General features: G+C 50.0%; 2 protein-coding genes across 2 annotated transcripts in view; both read left to right on the forward strand.

The window, feature by feature from the left end:
• The first annotated feature begins 413 nt into the window (after positions 1–413).
• Positions 414–17598, forward strand: part of HOXD3 (homeobox D3) — a 30189-nt gene continuing 13004 nt past the window's right edge. The window contains exons 1-2 of the mRNA XM_062578570.1: positions 414–432; positions 8983–9009. The gene's annotated coding sequence lies outside the window, so the exon portion shown is untranslated. The remainder of the gene's footprint in view (positions 433–8982; positions 9010–17598) is intronic.
• On the forward strand, positions 12954–14079 carry HOXD4 (homeobox D4). Its single transcript, XM_062578947.1, has 2 exons — positions 12954–13371; positions 13775–14079. The coding sequence occupies exons 1-2, from the start codon at positions 12963–12965 to the stop codon at positions 14077–14079; spliced, it is 714 nt and encodes a 237-aa protein (XP_062434931.1). The 5' UTR covers positions 12954–12962.

Here is a 17598-nt window from a genome sequence, read left to right on the forward strand (position 1 = left end):
TGCGGCTGGTCATGTGCAGGCAGCGAGCGCTTTCATGGCCTTTCCCTGATTTCCCTGGCGAATTTCCCCCTGCATTCTGCCTTCGGAGAGCCGCAGCCCCTCTTTCCCTAACCTTTGTCTCCGGGAGGTGTATGGCAGTCGCCGTGGTGTCTGTGCCCCGCTCCCCGCCGCTCCGCGGCTCCCCCGCACCCGCGGCCGCTCCCGCCGCCGCCGCGGCGACACTGCCCCGCACCCCCAACGTGCCCCTGCCCGCGCCCGCGCCCGCGGGGGGCTGCGCGGAGCCCCGCGCCGCCTCACGCCCCCCACTCCTGGCCCGCCGCTTGTCGCCCCCGCTACTGCGCTCTGCTCCGCGGCTCGGATTGCTACGCGGGCGCAAAATGGATTACAGCGACCCTCCAGGGCTCCTCTGCAGGCGGGCAGCGCCGCGACCCGGTAAGGACTCGGCTCTCTCCCGGGCTGGCCGCGGGCCCCCGCGCACCGGGCAGCGCAGCGCGCCGCCGCTCCCCCGCCCTCCCCGCCCCGTTTTGCCACCTGTGTCCCCGGCGCCCCCCAGCACCCTGTCACCGCTGCCGCCGCCGTCAGCACCGTTATCGCTGCGGCCACCGCGGCTGCTGCTATCACCGCCCCGGGTGCGGCAGCCGGGGCGCGGTGTGGCGCGGAGAAGGCGCGGCGGCCGGCTCTCCGCGGCGAGCCGCGGAAGGAGGGCAGCAGGGCGCGCGGCGCCTGCCGCGGAGGCTTCTTCTAGCAACAGGCCCCCTCCCACCTCCTCTTTTTATTATTATTTCCCCACCTTTTTCTCCCTTCCTTCCCCGGCAGCTGAAGCGCGCGGTGGCGGTTGCGCGCCTCGGGCCCCCGCTGCGCACGGCCGCGCGCCTAACTTTAAAGCCTAAACAGGTGTTTTCGGAGCAGGAGTGGGGGTCGGCCGGGGGCCGAGGCCGGGGGAGGCCGGGCCGGGGCCGTGCAGGGCCGTGCGAGCCTCCCGCATGCCCTGCCAGGAAATGCGCGCTTCCTCGCCCGGTAGCGCGCCTTCCGCGCCCGCCAGGGCTGCAGCCTCAGCGCCCTGAGCCGTGCCAGGCCCGCTCCGCGGCGGGGCAGCCGGGGCGGCTGGCAGGGCCCCCCGCCGGGGACGGGGAATATTTTCCGGGGAGACGCGGCCGCGGCCGCTGCCTTGGCTGTGCGCGGAGGTGGTGCGCGGCGTGCGGAGCCCGGAGCCACGGCGGTGCCTGCGCGCCCGCTCCGCGCAAAAGCGCACCCGGCGCAGCACCACTGCGCCACGTGGAAATCACGGGCGTCTGAATCAGGGAAAAGTTTTCGAAAATTCGGCGTATTTGGAAATAGATAGGTGGCATAGGACACTTCATATGCTTTACCGATATATGTGTACATATCTCGTATCTACCTTGCCTATATGTGTTTATTTATCCGTGTTGATATCTGTACTTTATTCTGCTGAACGTATATGATTTTGAAATATGATTTTCCTCCTCATTTTCGAATTGCTAATGTCGAAAAACTGTTGCTTTCTATTTTGTTTCCAACTTGGGTCAATGATGGAAATGCACCATGCCAGTTTATGCACAGAGCCTGTGCCACTACACTAGACAAATTTAGCAAGTCGTCGTTTGCCTCGAAAACAGTCACTTACTTAATGGTAAAGCAAAATATGTTGTTAAAGCATAACCAGAGCAGCCCGTGAAGGTGGAAAGGTGTGGGACATGTCCAGAATACATGCTCTGAAGCTGCGGAAGAAATTGTTTAATCCATCCTCGGATACCTACCAAGTCTATTAAGCCTTAGCCCAGTTACAATACTTTATAGGGTAGCTTTTTCGTCGTATTTATTTGCTTGAACTGATTAATTACACTGAGTTGCTAAGTGACTTTCGAGTTATTTGGGAAGAACAGTTTTTAGCATAGCAACAATTTTCAGGAGAAGCTGGGAAAGCGTGTATTACGTTAGCTTTCATTCGAGAATGCCTCCTAGGCGACATAGTAATTACTGTAGCTTCTTCATAAAAAATTTCCCCAAAAACTTCGAAAAATCCTGTCCTTGAGCTATTTTCAAGTTATTAGTAGCCTGGGGAAAAAGAAGAAAACAAAAGCAGGATGTTCTAACGAATTCTAACGTGTGTGTGTGCGTGTGTGTGTCCATGTGCTGACACATATGCATTTATAAGCACACCGGTTTATTTGGAAGTTCAGCTTCTTTCCCTGTCAAATGGCTTCCTTCCTTCCTGTCTTTTTCTTGCATTTCTTTTCTTTTCTTTAGTTCATTAAAACTAAAGCACACATGCATATGTGTATGCTCTTAAGTACACCTATGTGTGTGTAGTCATGACAAATTGTGTATATATAATATATATGGTATATTTGATGACCGTATGTGTATATCTGTTATACACATATATAATGCGAGAGTGTGTATCCGTGTACTGCAATTTTTGAAATACCGAATTTACATCCAGCTTTCTCACACCTGCTTCGTTTTCCGATGTGTTTTACAGAGTTTATGACTCATCTCTTTTTTTCATTTTTTCTTTTTTTTTCTTTTCTTCTTCTTCTTCTTCTTTTTTTTTTTTTTTGAAAGGAAACAGACGATTCCTAACCCATATTTTACTGACGTATGTGCTGCAAAAGAACAACAACAAAAATAACAGCCAGGAAACTGCCGTGTGCGCTGCCTGGCAGTACCAGGTACCCCTGGGGCTGATTGCCTTTTAAGCAGTCAGGCTGGGCTCCCGCTTAACTGCTAGAAGGTGCCTGGCAGAGCGGGGCATCTTTTGCTGCCTGAGCCGGGGGCAAGTAGAGTAGGCGATGCGAACTATGCACTCCAGAAACTCAGGAAGACCGAGCAAAGAATTATACATAGATTTTATGCTCATAGAACGGCAAATCCCGCCGGTTCGTTTCTTTCCCAATAATACTGTTCTTTTGCGTACAAATATACTTCTGATTCTTTTTTTTATGAGCTCTAGGGGCAGAAAAAAATCTGAACAAAGACAGTATTTCACCCCTTGGTTGGCAGGCAGCTGTTAAAGGTATTTACGGCTCTACTGCAGTGCGGCAGTCATGCCGCTGGTAGTGAGAGAGGAAAAAAACAGGAAGTGAAAGAAAAAGATGAGGCGCAATAAACATTGCAGCAAGTCTATTGGGCCGGGCTTAACGTGGAGGAAGGATCTCCACTAGGGACAAGAGGCAATAAAAGTGCATTCAGCTGCGGCAGGCTCTGCTCAGACCGGGGATCTCCTCGCAAGCACTGCAAGGGGGGGGGGGGGGCCCAGAGCGCCCGGGCAGGATGCCCGGCCGATGCGCACGGAGGTGCCCGTCGAGGGTGCAGGGCGGCTGGGCCTCGGGGGGCTGCAGCGGTCCCCCGACCCGCAGGCGCGGCCCCGCTGTCTCGCGGCGGCGGACGAGGCAGCGGCCCCGTGCGCGGGCCCTCGCAGTGCCTCCGCGGCGGCGAGCGGAGCCGCCCCGCTTCGTCCTGGACGGCTGCTGCCGGCAGCGGGGATGGCAGCGAGCCCGCGGCCCGCGTGGAGCTCCGCGTATAAGTGCGCCGCTCTCCGCGTATGCCCCTGCCGGGGAGGCCGCCCCAGCCCCAGGTCGGGGGTCCCGGACCCCCGGGACCCCTGGGACCCCCGGAATTCCCGGCCGCGACTCCCCCGGGCTCAGGCACAAGTCCGGGCCGCGCCGCCGCCCGCCCCGTCTGCGGCCGCCCGCTGTCGAGGCCGGGCTGCACCACGTCTCCACGCGGGGCGGGCGGCAGCGCGGGCTGCCCCGGGGCTGCCCGGCCCCGACGGCCGCGGCCGCAGTGGGCTTGCGCCGCCGGGGGCGCAGCGCCCGCGCGGAGCGGCGGCCGCCGGGGGCGCGGCAGCCCCTCGCCGCCGCCAGTAGCCCTCTCGCCTGCCGCCCCCTCCTCCAGGAGAAGGCGCTGTAGGACAAGCCTGGCCGCCTTCCCGCCTCGCAGAGTTGCCCTCCGCCTCGCCCTCCCTCTCTGCCCGGCCCCGGCCGCGGCGGGCTGCGCCCTGCCCGCCCCGGGGGGGAGCCCGCGGGAGGGCCGGAGCTGTCGGTCCGGCCCCCTCTGGGCCCGACGCTGCTTTGGAGCGTCTTCACCCAGTCCCCAGAGCCGCCCCGCTGCTGGGCGTCAGTTCTCTCAGTAGCTCTAGCCCCCCGGGCCCGCGCAGAGCCGTGCGCCCCAAGGTGGGCCAGACCCGCCTCGGCCGCGGCGGCTCGCCAGAGCTCAGAGGAGCTGCTCGCCGGCCTCCCGTGGCACCAGCCCGCTCTTTGATGTCGGGCAGCCACCATGTCCTTCGCTGCCGCTTTGATGTCGGTGCCAGAGCAGCGATGTTGCCCGCGCCCATCCCTCCGCGCCGGCGGGCCCCGTCCAGAGCGCGCCCCCGCTCCCCTGCGTCCTGCAGGCCCGGGAGCCTGCGCGTTTCCCCGCCTCTGCCTCCCGCCCTCGGGGCTCCCCTTCCCCGGCCGTGCCCGACGTGACCGCGGCGGCCCCGGCAGCGGGCCGGGCGCTCCCGCGGGTCCCCTCCACGGCGCTCGTCACCCCCTGCCCCGCTCACCCCGGGCGCCCACTGCCCCCTTCATGCTCCGGGCGCGGGTGGCCCCCTCCGGCACCCCCTAGGGCCTGCTCTCCCTCGGGCTCGCCCTCGGGGTGAGGGGCCTTTGCATGCCCACATCCAGCTTTTCGAGGCCGTGGGTGTGGGGGTGTCTGCAGAGAGGTCGAAGTTACGACACAAGCAGCGAGAGCGAATGCGTTGGATGCTACTAAGGCACTCAAAAGGTCTTTAAAGTCAGAGATGGAGCCTATCATTTCCTGACTGCATGGTCCTCAGGGTAGGATGCAGTCAATCAGCTTCAAGAGAGACAGTGTTTTACGTATGCGATGCAATTTTCCCAACCTTTTTATTGCAACAATTACTAGAGGGAAACCAATTATTCTGGAGTTACTTCATTCCATATCTTAACCATTTCAAGATCGTCGGTTCCCCAAAATGAGAACAGTCATAAAGGCCTAGTGAGTGAACTAGCCAGAGCTTCAAAGTCAACTTCCACATCTGCATTTTGGAATAGGAAATGTGAAAATCCTCACAATCCCCTGTTCAGAACCTTAGAGCTAGAATTATTCAGCTGGAGAAACTTTAATCTTGCCCCTAGATTACAGCGATTTGTATCTCTCTAATGAGCTTTGTACTACCTCTCCTTTCCCAGTCCCAACCCCAAGACCTCCAGGGCATTTTTGGGAGCAGACTCTTGCTGAGAAACCCATTCTCGGGGCTGCTGCTCCCACTCGGATTAAAGCGAGGAGTGAAGGCTCCCGACCTCTGCTCACACCCCTTGCTGCAACACCTGCTCCCTTCGCAGCACTCTGCATGCCTTTGCTTAGTTTTAGTGGGTTAATGTTCTGCTTCGGAAGCCTCCCAGTGCTGCCAGTTTTTCTTCCTTCTCAAGGACTCGTCTCTTCCCAAATTCGCACGAGTAGATCTGGTGAGCAGTGTCTGGTTCCCAGAGCCATTATGTGCATGAGTCTTTTCTTGGCCTCGAGGCTCGCCAAGAGAGCTAGTAGCCTCCGCGGGGAGTGTGCAATGGGAAAGTCAACTGAAATGTGAGAAAACCAGATTATGATGACTAAGAATCAAGCTGCAGAATCAGATGGTGACTTTCCCAGTGCACCCTCCCCCCTCACAGGCGGATCCATAGCCTTTTCTCCCATCTTCCCCAGGAAACTACTCCCACATCTGGCCGTCAGGCAGCGGCTGGCTGAGCGCCTCCCGACGCCCCTGCGCTCGCCTCCCCTCGGGGAGCCGTGGGGAGCCACGGGCGCGCCGCACGTCGGGCCGCTGCGTCGCGGGGGGGGCTGTTGAGCGACTGCAGGCTCCCGGGCGCGTCTGGCTTCCTGAAGCTGCCTGTCCCTACAGTGGTTCCCCTGGAGGCCTGTCGGGATGGTGCATTTGTCAGGGTCCCCCGGCCTCCAGCTGCTGCCAGCCCCCGGGCCGGAGCACGGGCTAGAGCCCCGTGGGGAGCTTCCCCGCCCGAGGGGCGGCCCAGCGCTGCAGCCAGCAGGAGCCGGGGGCTCCCCGTCCGGGCCAGGGCTCCCCCCGCCGCGGGTCGGGCTGTCGGTGGCGCCGGCCCTGCCACAGCCCCTTCGCCGGGCCGCGCCGTCAGGCTGCAGGCGCGGAGAAGCCCGTTCCCCCGGGGCCGCCCCAGGGTTTCCCCGACTACGCATTTCTCCTTAAATGTCACCTGATGCACAGTTTCCACCAGTGGTCCTGGGCAGCAGCGGGCACAGGAGGAAAAAAACATTGCACAGCTTTGGCCTTTAATAGTGCACGGCGGTGATGCTTTTTGGTTAAAGCATTCACACAGAAAGACAGAACTCCAAATAACCCTGTATCGTAAATAAAATGCAGGAAAGAGGCTATTTGCAAGAATTCAGGATGTCTCCTGCTGTCTGGTGGAAAAAACAATTTGACCAACTGTGAGTGGGGAACTTAAAGGCCATGATGGGGGTTAAGCTAGGTGTTTTAGCAGATTCAAGCTTGTATTTCTAGATTTGTTCCACGGAGACAGGAAATGGCGATGCCAAGTATGCACAGACCAGGAGGGAGCTAACTCTCGCGTTAGAGAGGCACCAGCCGGCTGGTGCCACCACCCAGTCAGGAGCTGGAGCTGGCTTATCTTCCCCAGCGGAGCGCGGAGGCGCCGCTGGGCGCTGCCTGCCCGCACCTGCGGGCAGCGGGACCCGACGGGACGGACGCTCTCGGACGCGCTACTCCTGGCCGCTCCGAATCCCTCGACTGAGCGGGGACAGATCGGGGACCGAGCACCGGTTCCCTTCATGCAAAAGGCGACTGCGCTACTGCCAGGGACATTTGACTTCCTGTGCCTAGACTCCTTGAAATTCTCATTTGCCAACTCACACCCTGCTCCCTTCACACCAGGGCTGTTTTATTGTTTTATAACCCTCCTTAAACTTCCAGTCCTCAAAGATCTCATTGTGGCAAGCTTCACACTTTCTCCCTTTCCAAAGCCCGGTGCCCTGGCTGTTTCCAGCAGTTTGGTCTCTTGCAAACGTCCGGCGGGTGTCTGCAGAGCCCGCAACCCCTGGCACAACTCCCCTGAGCAACAGTTTATGAGATGAAGGAGTCCAAAACGTTTTTCCAGCGGCGTCAGACCAAAATGTCATAAACTTCCGGGGAGAGGGAAAAGGTGCGCTCCCGCCCCGCAGCGATCACCTCCCTGTTCCTTCCTGGCGATGAGCTCCCCCCTCCCATAGAGGTGCAAAGAATTGGTACCCACGGCGCAAGGCACCTTCGCAAGAGCAATTCGGGAGCGTGCCCCCCCCCCACTAGCTTTCCTTACAACGTGCCCCTTTGAAAGGCCGGCTAGCGTCGCGGACCCGACCTTCCGCGCATCCCCGCTATTCTGAACCGGTCCCATTTTATAGGACAGATTCAGCGAACCTTTATTTAGCGAATAAAAGTTTAAAGCTGAAGGTTATTTATGGTTCCGCAGAGATAGGTCCTGAGTGGCTATTTAGAAGCACGTGATTCCAATAAACTTTGTTTTATGGCTTGAGAGTTGACAAGCCAAAATATAATTCCCACCATAAATTAGTTTAAGAGCATACAAGTGCAGATGCTTTCGTTCCTGGAAGCAGTAATCGGGGAAGTGTTAGCAAGGAGCCTTCTGCGGGACCGCGGCCATGGAGACACCTCTGCTCCCAGGTTTGCCCTGCCAGAGGGAAGCTCGCAGTAAGTCCGCTATCCTTCTTGCAGCCACCTACGTGATCGAGTTGCTCCGATGTCTTTGTGCTTCTTTAAGCTATATGCGAGTGAGATACAAATAGCGCTTAGCTGGAAATGTTAACGAGCTTTGCTCTGAGAAATGAGCAGGTAGAGCTCAAATAGCTAGAGAAAAGCTGCGATTAACTTGCCGTTCCTTGCCCGAGATTTCGAATGCAATGAAGCGTCTTATTTGAAACTAACCTTAAAAAAAAAAAAAAAAGAAAAAAAAAAAAAGAAAAAGGAAAGGGAAAAGGAAAAGGAATGGAACAGCAAAGTATTGTTTAGTGTCGAACTGCTAATATTATTCCACTGTTCTTGTTGCAAGCTCTGAGTGCTATCCAGAGTAGGGCGAACTTAAAAAAAAAAAAGGCAATCTTGGGAAGCTCTGTGTAGTGAACTATTGTTACCTAGGCAATTGCTCTGCATGTAATACAGCAACTCTCCAAGATAATGCGGGAAGGCAAAAGAAGAGGTGAAAATTTGCTTACAGCAAAGGACCCTTATATTGGTATTTTACCTTTAAATATATCCTGCATTTCAGCAGCATTGGACTAAATGCGTGCTTCCCCCTTCAATTGTGATATTTGAATGCATTTATTAAAAGATTTGAAGCAAAGTTGGAGTCAAATCTATCCTTTTATAACGCAAACAAAGACGCATGGCTCATGGTTAATGTTTGGGTAATTACGTGGTCTTAAAGGCTATCTATCTTGGCGTAACCCGAGACCTATTCCTGTATTTTTTTCTTCTTTCTATGCTCAGCATGAATACGGTGCTACATGTCTTGTGACATTTTATGGGTGATGGTTTAGCAAAGGTGATCTGAATATTTCATTTGTAAGCGATTGAATTACCACAGAACAAAAAAAGGCCATTGTTATTCTTTTTTCTTTTCCAGTAGTGAAAGAGGGAGGTCTGACTTTTCATCCCTTTAGAAATTATCTGGTATAAAATCAAGACTATGAATATTAAAAGTGAAAGATCACACCCCAGACACAGGGAAAGCATGTGTTCATAAAAACTGTCTGTATGCAATGTGGTCCTCATTCAGAAGGGGCTTCCACCCCATCAGTCTGCCTGCCCGCAGGATTTACCACCAGCTCTCCTCCGTGTTCATCTATCAGATCTGTTCTAAAGAAATATCACTCGTATGTGGAATACAACAGTAACAAACGTTTTTATTGCAACAGGTTCGGCAGCATGGAAAGACATCTACGGTGAGTAACCTCTCATTTTTTGCACAGTTGGCGTTGCTTGAAAATGCTGCTTCTTTTCCTCAGATTGGAGCAATTAAACCAGACGTATCCCTGCTGAATATTACTACAAAAAGCTTAAGTCAGCATGTGAATGCTCTTGGTGTTTCGGTTTGCGGTGTCATGTCCTGGAAAAGCCTAGCTAGCATTAGAGGTAGAGGTACGGTCTCCGTGGGGCTGTACAGGTGTCATACCGCTCTTAAGCGCTTTGAAGCAATTAGCAGGGTTACCATTTTAACTTGGTAGAACCATACAGCGCCTCCCCGCGCAAATACTGGATCTGTCACGTTATACCGCAGCGTCTCATAATCTCGGCTACTCCTCCTCTATTTTTCCAGACGGGATTACAACAGAGTTGTGCTTGTTATCTCATTTTAACCTCGTTAGAAGTAGCATCATGAATGAATGAGAGGCGTACTGGTATTTGGACGTTGTCAGCATCAGCGAGCCGAGTTGTTAGTCTAGTGGTGCAATTGCATTATTCTAAGCAGTAGCATTGATCCTCTGCTCTGGTACAGTCTCTCTGGGCAAATGAGAATCAAATATGGATTTAAACACTGTGAAGAGAATGGATAGCTGAGCTTATGAGGGCAGCCTTTAGTGCGTTCCGTATTTTTGATGGTTGAAAATGAGCTGAACTGGGGACAGAGGGCGGATGAGGGTGTGGGTGGGAAGAGGGCAGCTAGATATGGAGCAGGAAATGCTGTTGAACAGTTCTGGCTGCTCTAAGGAGGACTAAATGCATTAGTACCGGTGCTTCAGACTGAGGCTGGCTTGTCTCTCAAAGCGGAAAAGAAAGCCTGTGATATTTGAAGATTCATTACAGACATACTGCCCTCCCCGCTTCTGCAAACCATGCTCTCGCCGGGAGAATGTACAGGAGTGAAGCTGTGTTTATTTGCATTTCTCCCTGTTTCCTCTCCAAGCTTTCTGAAAAATCATCTCTTTCTCTACTTCATGCCAGGCTTCTCTTTCTCTTTTCACTTTACGTTGTGATATTGGATTTTAAGCCCTTTAAAAACGAAATAAACAATTGCCTCCAGCGCTGCTTTTTTAACGTTGTTCCATAGGTAACGTTCCTCCCCCTGTAGCTCAGCCCTGCGACACATTGATGCACTTGGCATGTTATCCCAGGCCCGTCCCTAAATGTATGGATTTCTTGCTTTCTGCCAACGTACATTTAGCATACTGATTATGAAGCAGAATACAAAAAGGCTGATGGATCAAAAGCATTTTGTATGGGCAGTTGAACAGGAGGTGAATATATAACGCTTTTGTTCATCAATAACTCTTTGGCTTTGACCTGTCTGAGCAAGTCGTGCAATAAGGTGAAACACAGGTCACAGCGTCTAACAAATATGAAAATGTGTAGTATTAGGCAGGGCAGGAGCTGCTGCTTCCCCAGCACCGTCGGGGCCGTCGGGGCTCGGGGCTCGCCCACGTGCGAGCCCGGCGCGGGAGGGGTCTGCGCCCGCCCCGTCCAGCCGGCGCCCCCCGCCCCCGCCCAGGGAGGGGGGCAACGGGGCGCCCCGCTCACAGAGTTGGGTGGAGATTTAAATAATCCGGGAAAAGCGAGACTAGGGACACCGACTCGTTTGGAGTTGCACTTGCTGTGAAGGAGATGCCACCGCAGTGGTCAGAAAGCAGATGTTTGGAAGCAGCAGCCCCCAGATTAGGCAGCTGGGAGCTGGAGCCAAGCAGACCAACCGGTGCATGCCGCTCGGATAAACCCAACACCCCCAAATCTGCCCTTCGCAGTGCCTGCGTGTATCGCACCCGCACTATTATTTGTCCTTATGTTCCTTGTTTTAAATATTCGAAGGAGAAGAGGTTGCCCGCGGGACAGCAGAGAGGAGCTGGGTCAGACACAATTCATGAACTTTTGTACTCCTGTGTGCTGCTGTCGACAAAGTAGAAATAATGAAACTTGGTGATATGTTTGTAAATGATTTCGAATGACCTCTCGCCCTGCCCTTCACCATAAACGCTACGGCGGGGAGAACCTGGGGAGGGTGCGAGGCTGCGGCTCACACGCAGCCAGCGGGGATAATAACTAGAGCAGCATAATGGGATGAAGGTAAATTTGGAAATTCTCTTCTTCCCGAGAGCAGCTAACTCCAGCCTTGAATCTCGTTTTATCCACGAATCGCTGTTTCTGTTGTCGGCTGTTTTGCTTCTGTTTCGATTTTTTTTTTGTTTGCTTTTAATTCTTTTGTGGGGGAAATTCTAATTAGGTAAAATCTTTTCAGATCTGTGTTAGACTAGACAGATAAAACCCTCTTTTCTATATGTTTTTAACTATTATTGTTCTAAATAGCGCAATTTGACTACTAGCATCTAGTATCTGTAAACGACAGAGCATTTAAAGTAATCAGCAGGTCTTACAGAGAATTTGTTAGTCGAAATTCGTCGCTATAAATTGGTACAGAGTCTTAGAGCTCTATTTCATCAATAATAACTACCGTGAATCTTTTCTGAAATCCCATCTTTCTGCAAATCCGTATTTCAGAGCTTTATCCCCACAGAATAGTTTGCATTCCTCAGAAGACAGTAAGGAATAAGAGAATTGCAATGACCTGATATACTGTAGACGAAAACAGAATGTTATTACGTTGTCTATATATACCCTGTAGAACCGAATTTGTGTGGTATTCATATAGTCACAGATTCGATTCTAGGGGAATATATGGTCGATGCAAAAACTTCACCTTTCTGCAAATGGTTAGAAGTTTAAATACTGACGGAATCAAAATACACGTGCATGTTGAATGTTGAGAAATTCTAAAAGTTTTGCTGCCTCTCTCATATTTACTATACATTAAAACATTTCTTTAAATTTCATTTGTCGTTCAATCGTAACTGCCATTAATAGACTGCGAATTTAAACAGTTAATCTCGCAAGAGCTACAAATTTTCTGGAGAAAAAAAACAGTGCATAAATCTTTAAAAAGATACTTATAAATTAGCTAGATATGCCAGACGCTGGCAAAATTTTCCTGTCAAGTGTCCAGATCTCATCAAAATATTTACAACAGCAGCAAAAGCAGCATTCGACTAACTGGAATGTATTTACTTGTGCTCCAGGAATGATATTGATGAATGAAGACTGAATTTATCTCATTAAACCTGTGATATTTTAAACATAATTAAATGCCATCTCCAGTTCAATTGACTGAACTTTAGTGGTTAAAAGTGAACAATTTCTTGTTATCTGTATGATTTTGTACACATATACGTATATACTTACATATATATGTGTGTCTGTGTGTATACGTATACACACGTATATATTGAGGTTTGCAAAGTGAATGAGAAGTTACTGATTGCCTAATTTTATTCAGCAGAACTAAATTCTGGTAACTTTTGGATGACCTCTGTGAGACAAAGACAGGACAGATCTATTGTACATCATATTACCCTCTTCTTTGATGTCTTTTCTTTTTCTTGCCTCCTTATCAGTTTCCTCCCTTTTACTCCTACTTCAGCTCCTCGCTCTTTCAGTTTCTTTCGATATTTTATTTTTAACCAACGTAGCAAACCCTGGTGGAGATTCTGGCTGGTGAATTAGACGGAAGGGCGTCAGAGGTTAGCAAAGTCAGCCCAGACAAAAGGCTGGCTGTACCTGAGGGTCAGGCAGGCGACCGTCGCTTGATGAGTATTCCTAAAACCCTGATATCTGGTTCGGAGGGTAAAACCTACCGGAGCGGGGTCACTTGATTACACGTATATTATTTAGTTAAATTCGTGGAAATTATGAGCTGCACACAAATCCGGTGATCAGCTCGCTGCCTCCCCATTGGCCGGCCCGGTCACATGCACGCCTAACTTTATTCAGTTGACAGCAAGTAGGAGGGCTCTATGGAAGGAGAAAAAAAGACAACACGAGAAAAATTAGTATTTTCTACCTTCAGAAATTAATGGCCATGAGTTCGTATATGGTGAACTCTAAATATGTGGATCCCAAATTTCCTCCTTGCGAGGAATATTTGCAGAATAGCTACCTAGCCGAGCAGGGTTCAGAGTACTACAGTGCCTCGCAGGGCTCTGATTTCCAGCATCAGGGAATCTACCCACGGTCAAACTACAGCGAGCCGCCCTTTAGCTGTAGCAATGCCCAGGGCTCCGCCGTGCAGCCGCGGGGTCACGGGCAGGAGCAGTCCGGCCCCCCGGGCCCCTTCCCCGGGCCGGCAGAGCACTGTCCGCCGCCTCCGCTGCCCACCTCCCGCGCCTGCAGCCAGCAGCCGGCCCTCAAACCCCCAAACGGGGCAGCAGTTAAGCAGCCAGCAGTAGTTTATCCCTGGATGAAGAAAGTCCATGTTAACTCGGGTAAGGATCCTCTTCTTACTTTGCTCTTCTACCCTGCTTGCGGTTGTCCTCAGAGATGGGTGCTCGAGTCCTCGCAAGGCGCCTGGACGAGGTTTTTAAACCGAGGTAGCCAATTACACTCGTCATAAATTTTTATTGCTGAGGAAATAGGCCGTTGGCCATGTGGGTCTTTTCTATGCAGGAGGAAACTCCATTTTCGAAGCCTCTTGGAGGCTTCCAGCCTACCTAGCTCGGCGCGGCTCTAGCGCCTGTGTTAAGTAAGGGTGAAAACAGCACATCCATTGTAAGCAACTGTGATGAATCCAGCCCGGCCACATGCTCGCAGCTCGTAAGGTTTTGTTTTGTAAAGTCGAACCGGGAAGTCAAGATTAGATTTGTAAAGTTCTCCGTATTTTTTTCCCAGTGAATCCCAATTACAACGGAGGGGAACCTAAACGCTCCCGAACAGCTTACACCAGACAGCAAGTCCTAGAACTGGAAAAAGAATTTCATTTTAACAGGTACCTGACTAGGCGCCGCCGTATTGAGATAGCCCACACTTTGTGTCTCTCTGAGCGCCAGATCAAGATCTGGTTTCAGAACCGAAGAATGAAGTGGAAAAAAGATCACAAACTGCCCAACACGAAGGGCAGATCTTCTTCCTCTGGTTCAAACCCACATTTACAGACTGTTTCCAAGGACCATCAGACTGACTTGACAACTTTATAGAAGAGGTGAAATTTTCCATTTCATCCTTTGATTCTGACCAGTACTGTACATAACTGACATTATCCAAGCAGAACCTGCATGTAGCAGCTAAAGAATCAAGAAACTGTCATCTTTCTTTAAGGTACTGTTGTACAAAGGAGACAAAATGACGCTACTTCGGACTTTATTTTATTTGCATCTACTAGCACAACCTAAAAAAAAAAGAGAGAGAGAGAGAAAAAAAGAGAAGAATTACATCATGCAGGCAGTGGGGATTGGAAAAATATTAAAGGAGACCGTCTGTCCATTAATAGTAATAAATCATTGAAAATGAAACTGTCCTGTGTTTCAGTTTTGAATTTGAAAGTGAAGGTTAGATGCTTTATTCTGAGATTTCTGCTTTTAATTGTCTTTTTATCCCATGCAATTTCGGGATGATGCATTTGGGCAAGTTGAGGACTGGAAAATTATAGTATAGTCTTTTATTTAACAATGAAGACTAGTATTTGTGAACTTTTTGTGCTGCTTTACCTTTCTTGGTGTAATGAAAATACTTGCTCATTTCCATAACGTCTCAGATGTGCATAGGAATTAAGTGAAAACGGGTTATTTTATGTTCTGATTGTGTTAGTGTATTTATTTATTTGTTATGTAGACGAATGAATATAAAATGAAAGAAAAATAGTCAAACCAAAAATGGAAAAGGGGAGCTGAAATACGGATTTTTTTTCCTTCCCAGTCTCATGAACACATGTATAATGTTTACTTGTCTTGAACGTACACAACTTTCTTGTCCCATTTTTTGCATTTCCTTCTCCGTGAATAGAAAAAGCGTCCCTACTCCTTACCCTATAACATCCAGGGCTAACAAGCTTAAAAATCTGTTTCCAAAGTCTGCTCTGCTCTGCGCTGTACTTTAAACCAACGATACCTCATATATATATATATAAAAAAAAGGAAAGAAAAATAAACTAAAAAGAAAACCCCAGAGTGAAAAATCAAAGTGATTGCTGGTATTGTTTGAACCATTTTTTTTTCTCAAAGCTGAATCCTTTCTTTCTGTCTGATTTAAAATTTATTTACTGTCCAAAACAGAGACGGTCTGCGTGGGTTGTTGCTTTGTTTTGTTTTGGATTATTTGTGTTACTTTTTTTCTTTCTTTTCCTTTTTTTTTTTTTTTTTTTTTTTTAAGAACAGTGATTGTTTATAAGCAAACCACGACACTTAAGTGAAATGTTCAGAAATCTCAGCAACTTAGTTTCAGGGGAAGGTGGAAGGTTGGACAGGGAGCAGAGCTGGGCTGATATCCAGGCATTTGTCCGTGGCTGCCGTTTGCATCGTGCCAAAGTTTGGGGGCAAGAATCCTGCCCTGTAAGCAGCAAACCCAGCCAAACCAGCTCCCTCGGCCCCTGCACCTCCGCTCGGGCGGGCTGAGGGCTCGTCCCCAGCTCTGGTACCCTCGGGGCAGCCAGATCCTCAGCGTGCTATCAGAGAGGAGAGGAAAAAGAGGGAAACCGAGACTAAAAGCTCCAGTTCCACTTGTTTAAAGGGAGATTGAAACAGGAACGTGTGAGTCCTCTTTAAAGTGCCCAGGTCTAGGCTGAGCGTCTCCCCTTGAGGACATGTTGATTTCTGAACTCACTCGGGGAAACGCCAGGAAAACTCGGCTTGCATAAACTCGGAAATAAAAGGCGAGCTTTCAAAATGTATGTATTCGGCAAAATTGACTGTGGTCAGCGGTTAATTTCTGCCCTTTTCTCGTCCCTAGAAGTCCGCAAAGTATCTTGCAGGACTTGGTCTTTTGTTTTAGAGCCTGGGGGAAAACTCTTTGTTCTTCCTTAGGGTTAGCCCAGTTCTCAGACTTGCACATGGCAATCCTTGAATATCTCCACGTCGTGATATTAAAGATGGATATTCCTGCATTATTCGCATCATTGTTTCTATGACAAAAAGCACAGAGTTCATACATAGTAAAGACGTCTTTTTTCTGACGCCTTCACGTTGAGAAGCTGAAAAGGTATTTTACTGAAGTTCGGCTAAATTGCAGGAACAGGTTCACCCAGAGGACAAATTTTCTATTCGATTAGTTGTATTTCAGCCGGGAAGAGTGACCTCTAAACCCTTAACCTTTTGGACCCAAACTACTCTTCCCTTTCTCTGGCATGGAGAGCAGTTAGCAGTAGCGCTTGAGGAGAGAATTCCTTAGACAAGTTTGCAAGTTTTGTTCCACCCAGTTCTTGCAGTAGCAGCCTTCCATCTCCAGACTTGTCCAAAGCCCTGCCTTTGCTCTTCATATGAAGCCATGAGGAGGAAAAAAAAAAAAAAAAAAAAAAAAAAAAAAAGTCCTCTGGCATCTCTTCTTGAAAATCTCCCTCATAGACTCACACTGTTTGCTTAAGGTCTGTGATAAACTGACTTGAAGCAGCTCAAACACGTTATTTGAGAGAGAAAGCTACCAACTTTGTCATCAGTGGGTACAGTTCTGGAAACTAATTTCCATGGATAAGCAATTCCTTGCTTTGTGTTTCTTATCGTCTGGGATCGCTACCTAAGTTAAAGGGCTAAATCCTGCTCCCAGATTTCCTTCCTCCATCCATCCAAGTCAAACGAGGATGTAGCTGGGAGCAGAATTTGTCTCATTGTCTTTTGAAATGTTAATATCGCCAGGACAGTTGGGTTCAGCAGGCACAGCTCGTACAAGCCTGTCTGCAAGTCCCCTTTGAGCAAGGCTGGGGCACTGGAAGTAGTGGTTACGCTGTGAGCTCTGAGAATAGGTAAACTGGAGGCAGAAGGCACCAAAACAGGTAAATAGTTTCCGGCTGCCAATGCTCTGAATGGTCAGGAATGTGTGTAATAACGCCATGAAGCACACACTGGCCATTATCTCCCGTGGAAAACAAACCTGGGGTTTATTTTTATTGATTTTTAATTCTCCTCAAGAGTTATTTTGTGTAGGAAGAGAAGCTGTTTATTTTTGTTTATCGTGGATAAAACGTTGTGTATTGAAGCCTTTTGTTAAAGGATCACATTGTCCAAGAGCACCCTCATCTCTGTTAAAGTGTGATGCTTTTATAGACTTTACCAATGTTTTTGCTGCCATTGATTAAAACGCTATTTATACTAATTGTCACCTGTAGTTTTGATGTAAGTCCTCCATATATATTTGAAATAATAAAAGATGTAGAGAAAGAGATTCTGTTTTGTACCTTGAACAAATAGTCCTTACAAGGTGGGTCTATCTTCAGTGAAAATGCTTGTCCCTCCCATCATTACAGTGTTAAGAGATGAGGGACTCTGCATCGCATCCTTCCAAATGTCCCTTTGAACAGGTTTGCTGATTGCCCTAGCCATAATGGTGTGACCAGGGGCCAAGCTGTAGTCTATATTTACATTCAGGCTGCAGTTAAAAGTGCCTATCACCCATTTGCTACTGCTTTGCATTTAACAAGGCCTCCTAGAATGACTCCCAGATTTATGCTTGTGTGGTAGGAATCAGGGAGCCACACCTGAAGTCACCTCGATCCCCCACAGATTTGTGTG

Source organism: Rhea pennata, chromosome 6 (genome assembly GCF_028389875.1).
Source record: "Rhea pennata isolate bPtePen1 chromosome 6, bPtePen1.pri, whole genome shotgun sequence".
NCBI lineage: Eukaryota > Metazoa > Chordata > Aves > Rheiformes > Rheidae > Rhea > Rhea pennata.

Excerpts from the sequence above, each read along its gene's own strand:
- HOXD4 (XM_062578947.1), top strand. The coding sequence starts at position 12,963 with ATGGCCATGAGTTCGTATATGGTGAACTCTAAATATGTGGATCCCAAA. Across the intron at positions 13,372-13,774 it reads GAAAGTCCATGTTAACTCGG|TGAATCCCAATTACAACGGA; the intron begins GTAAGGATCCTC and ends TTTTTTTCCCAG.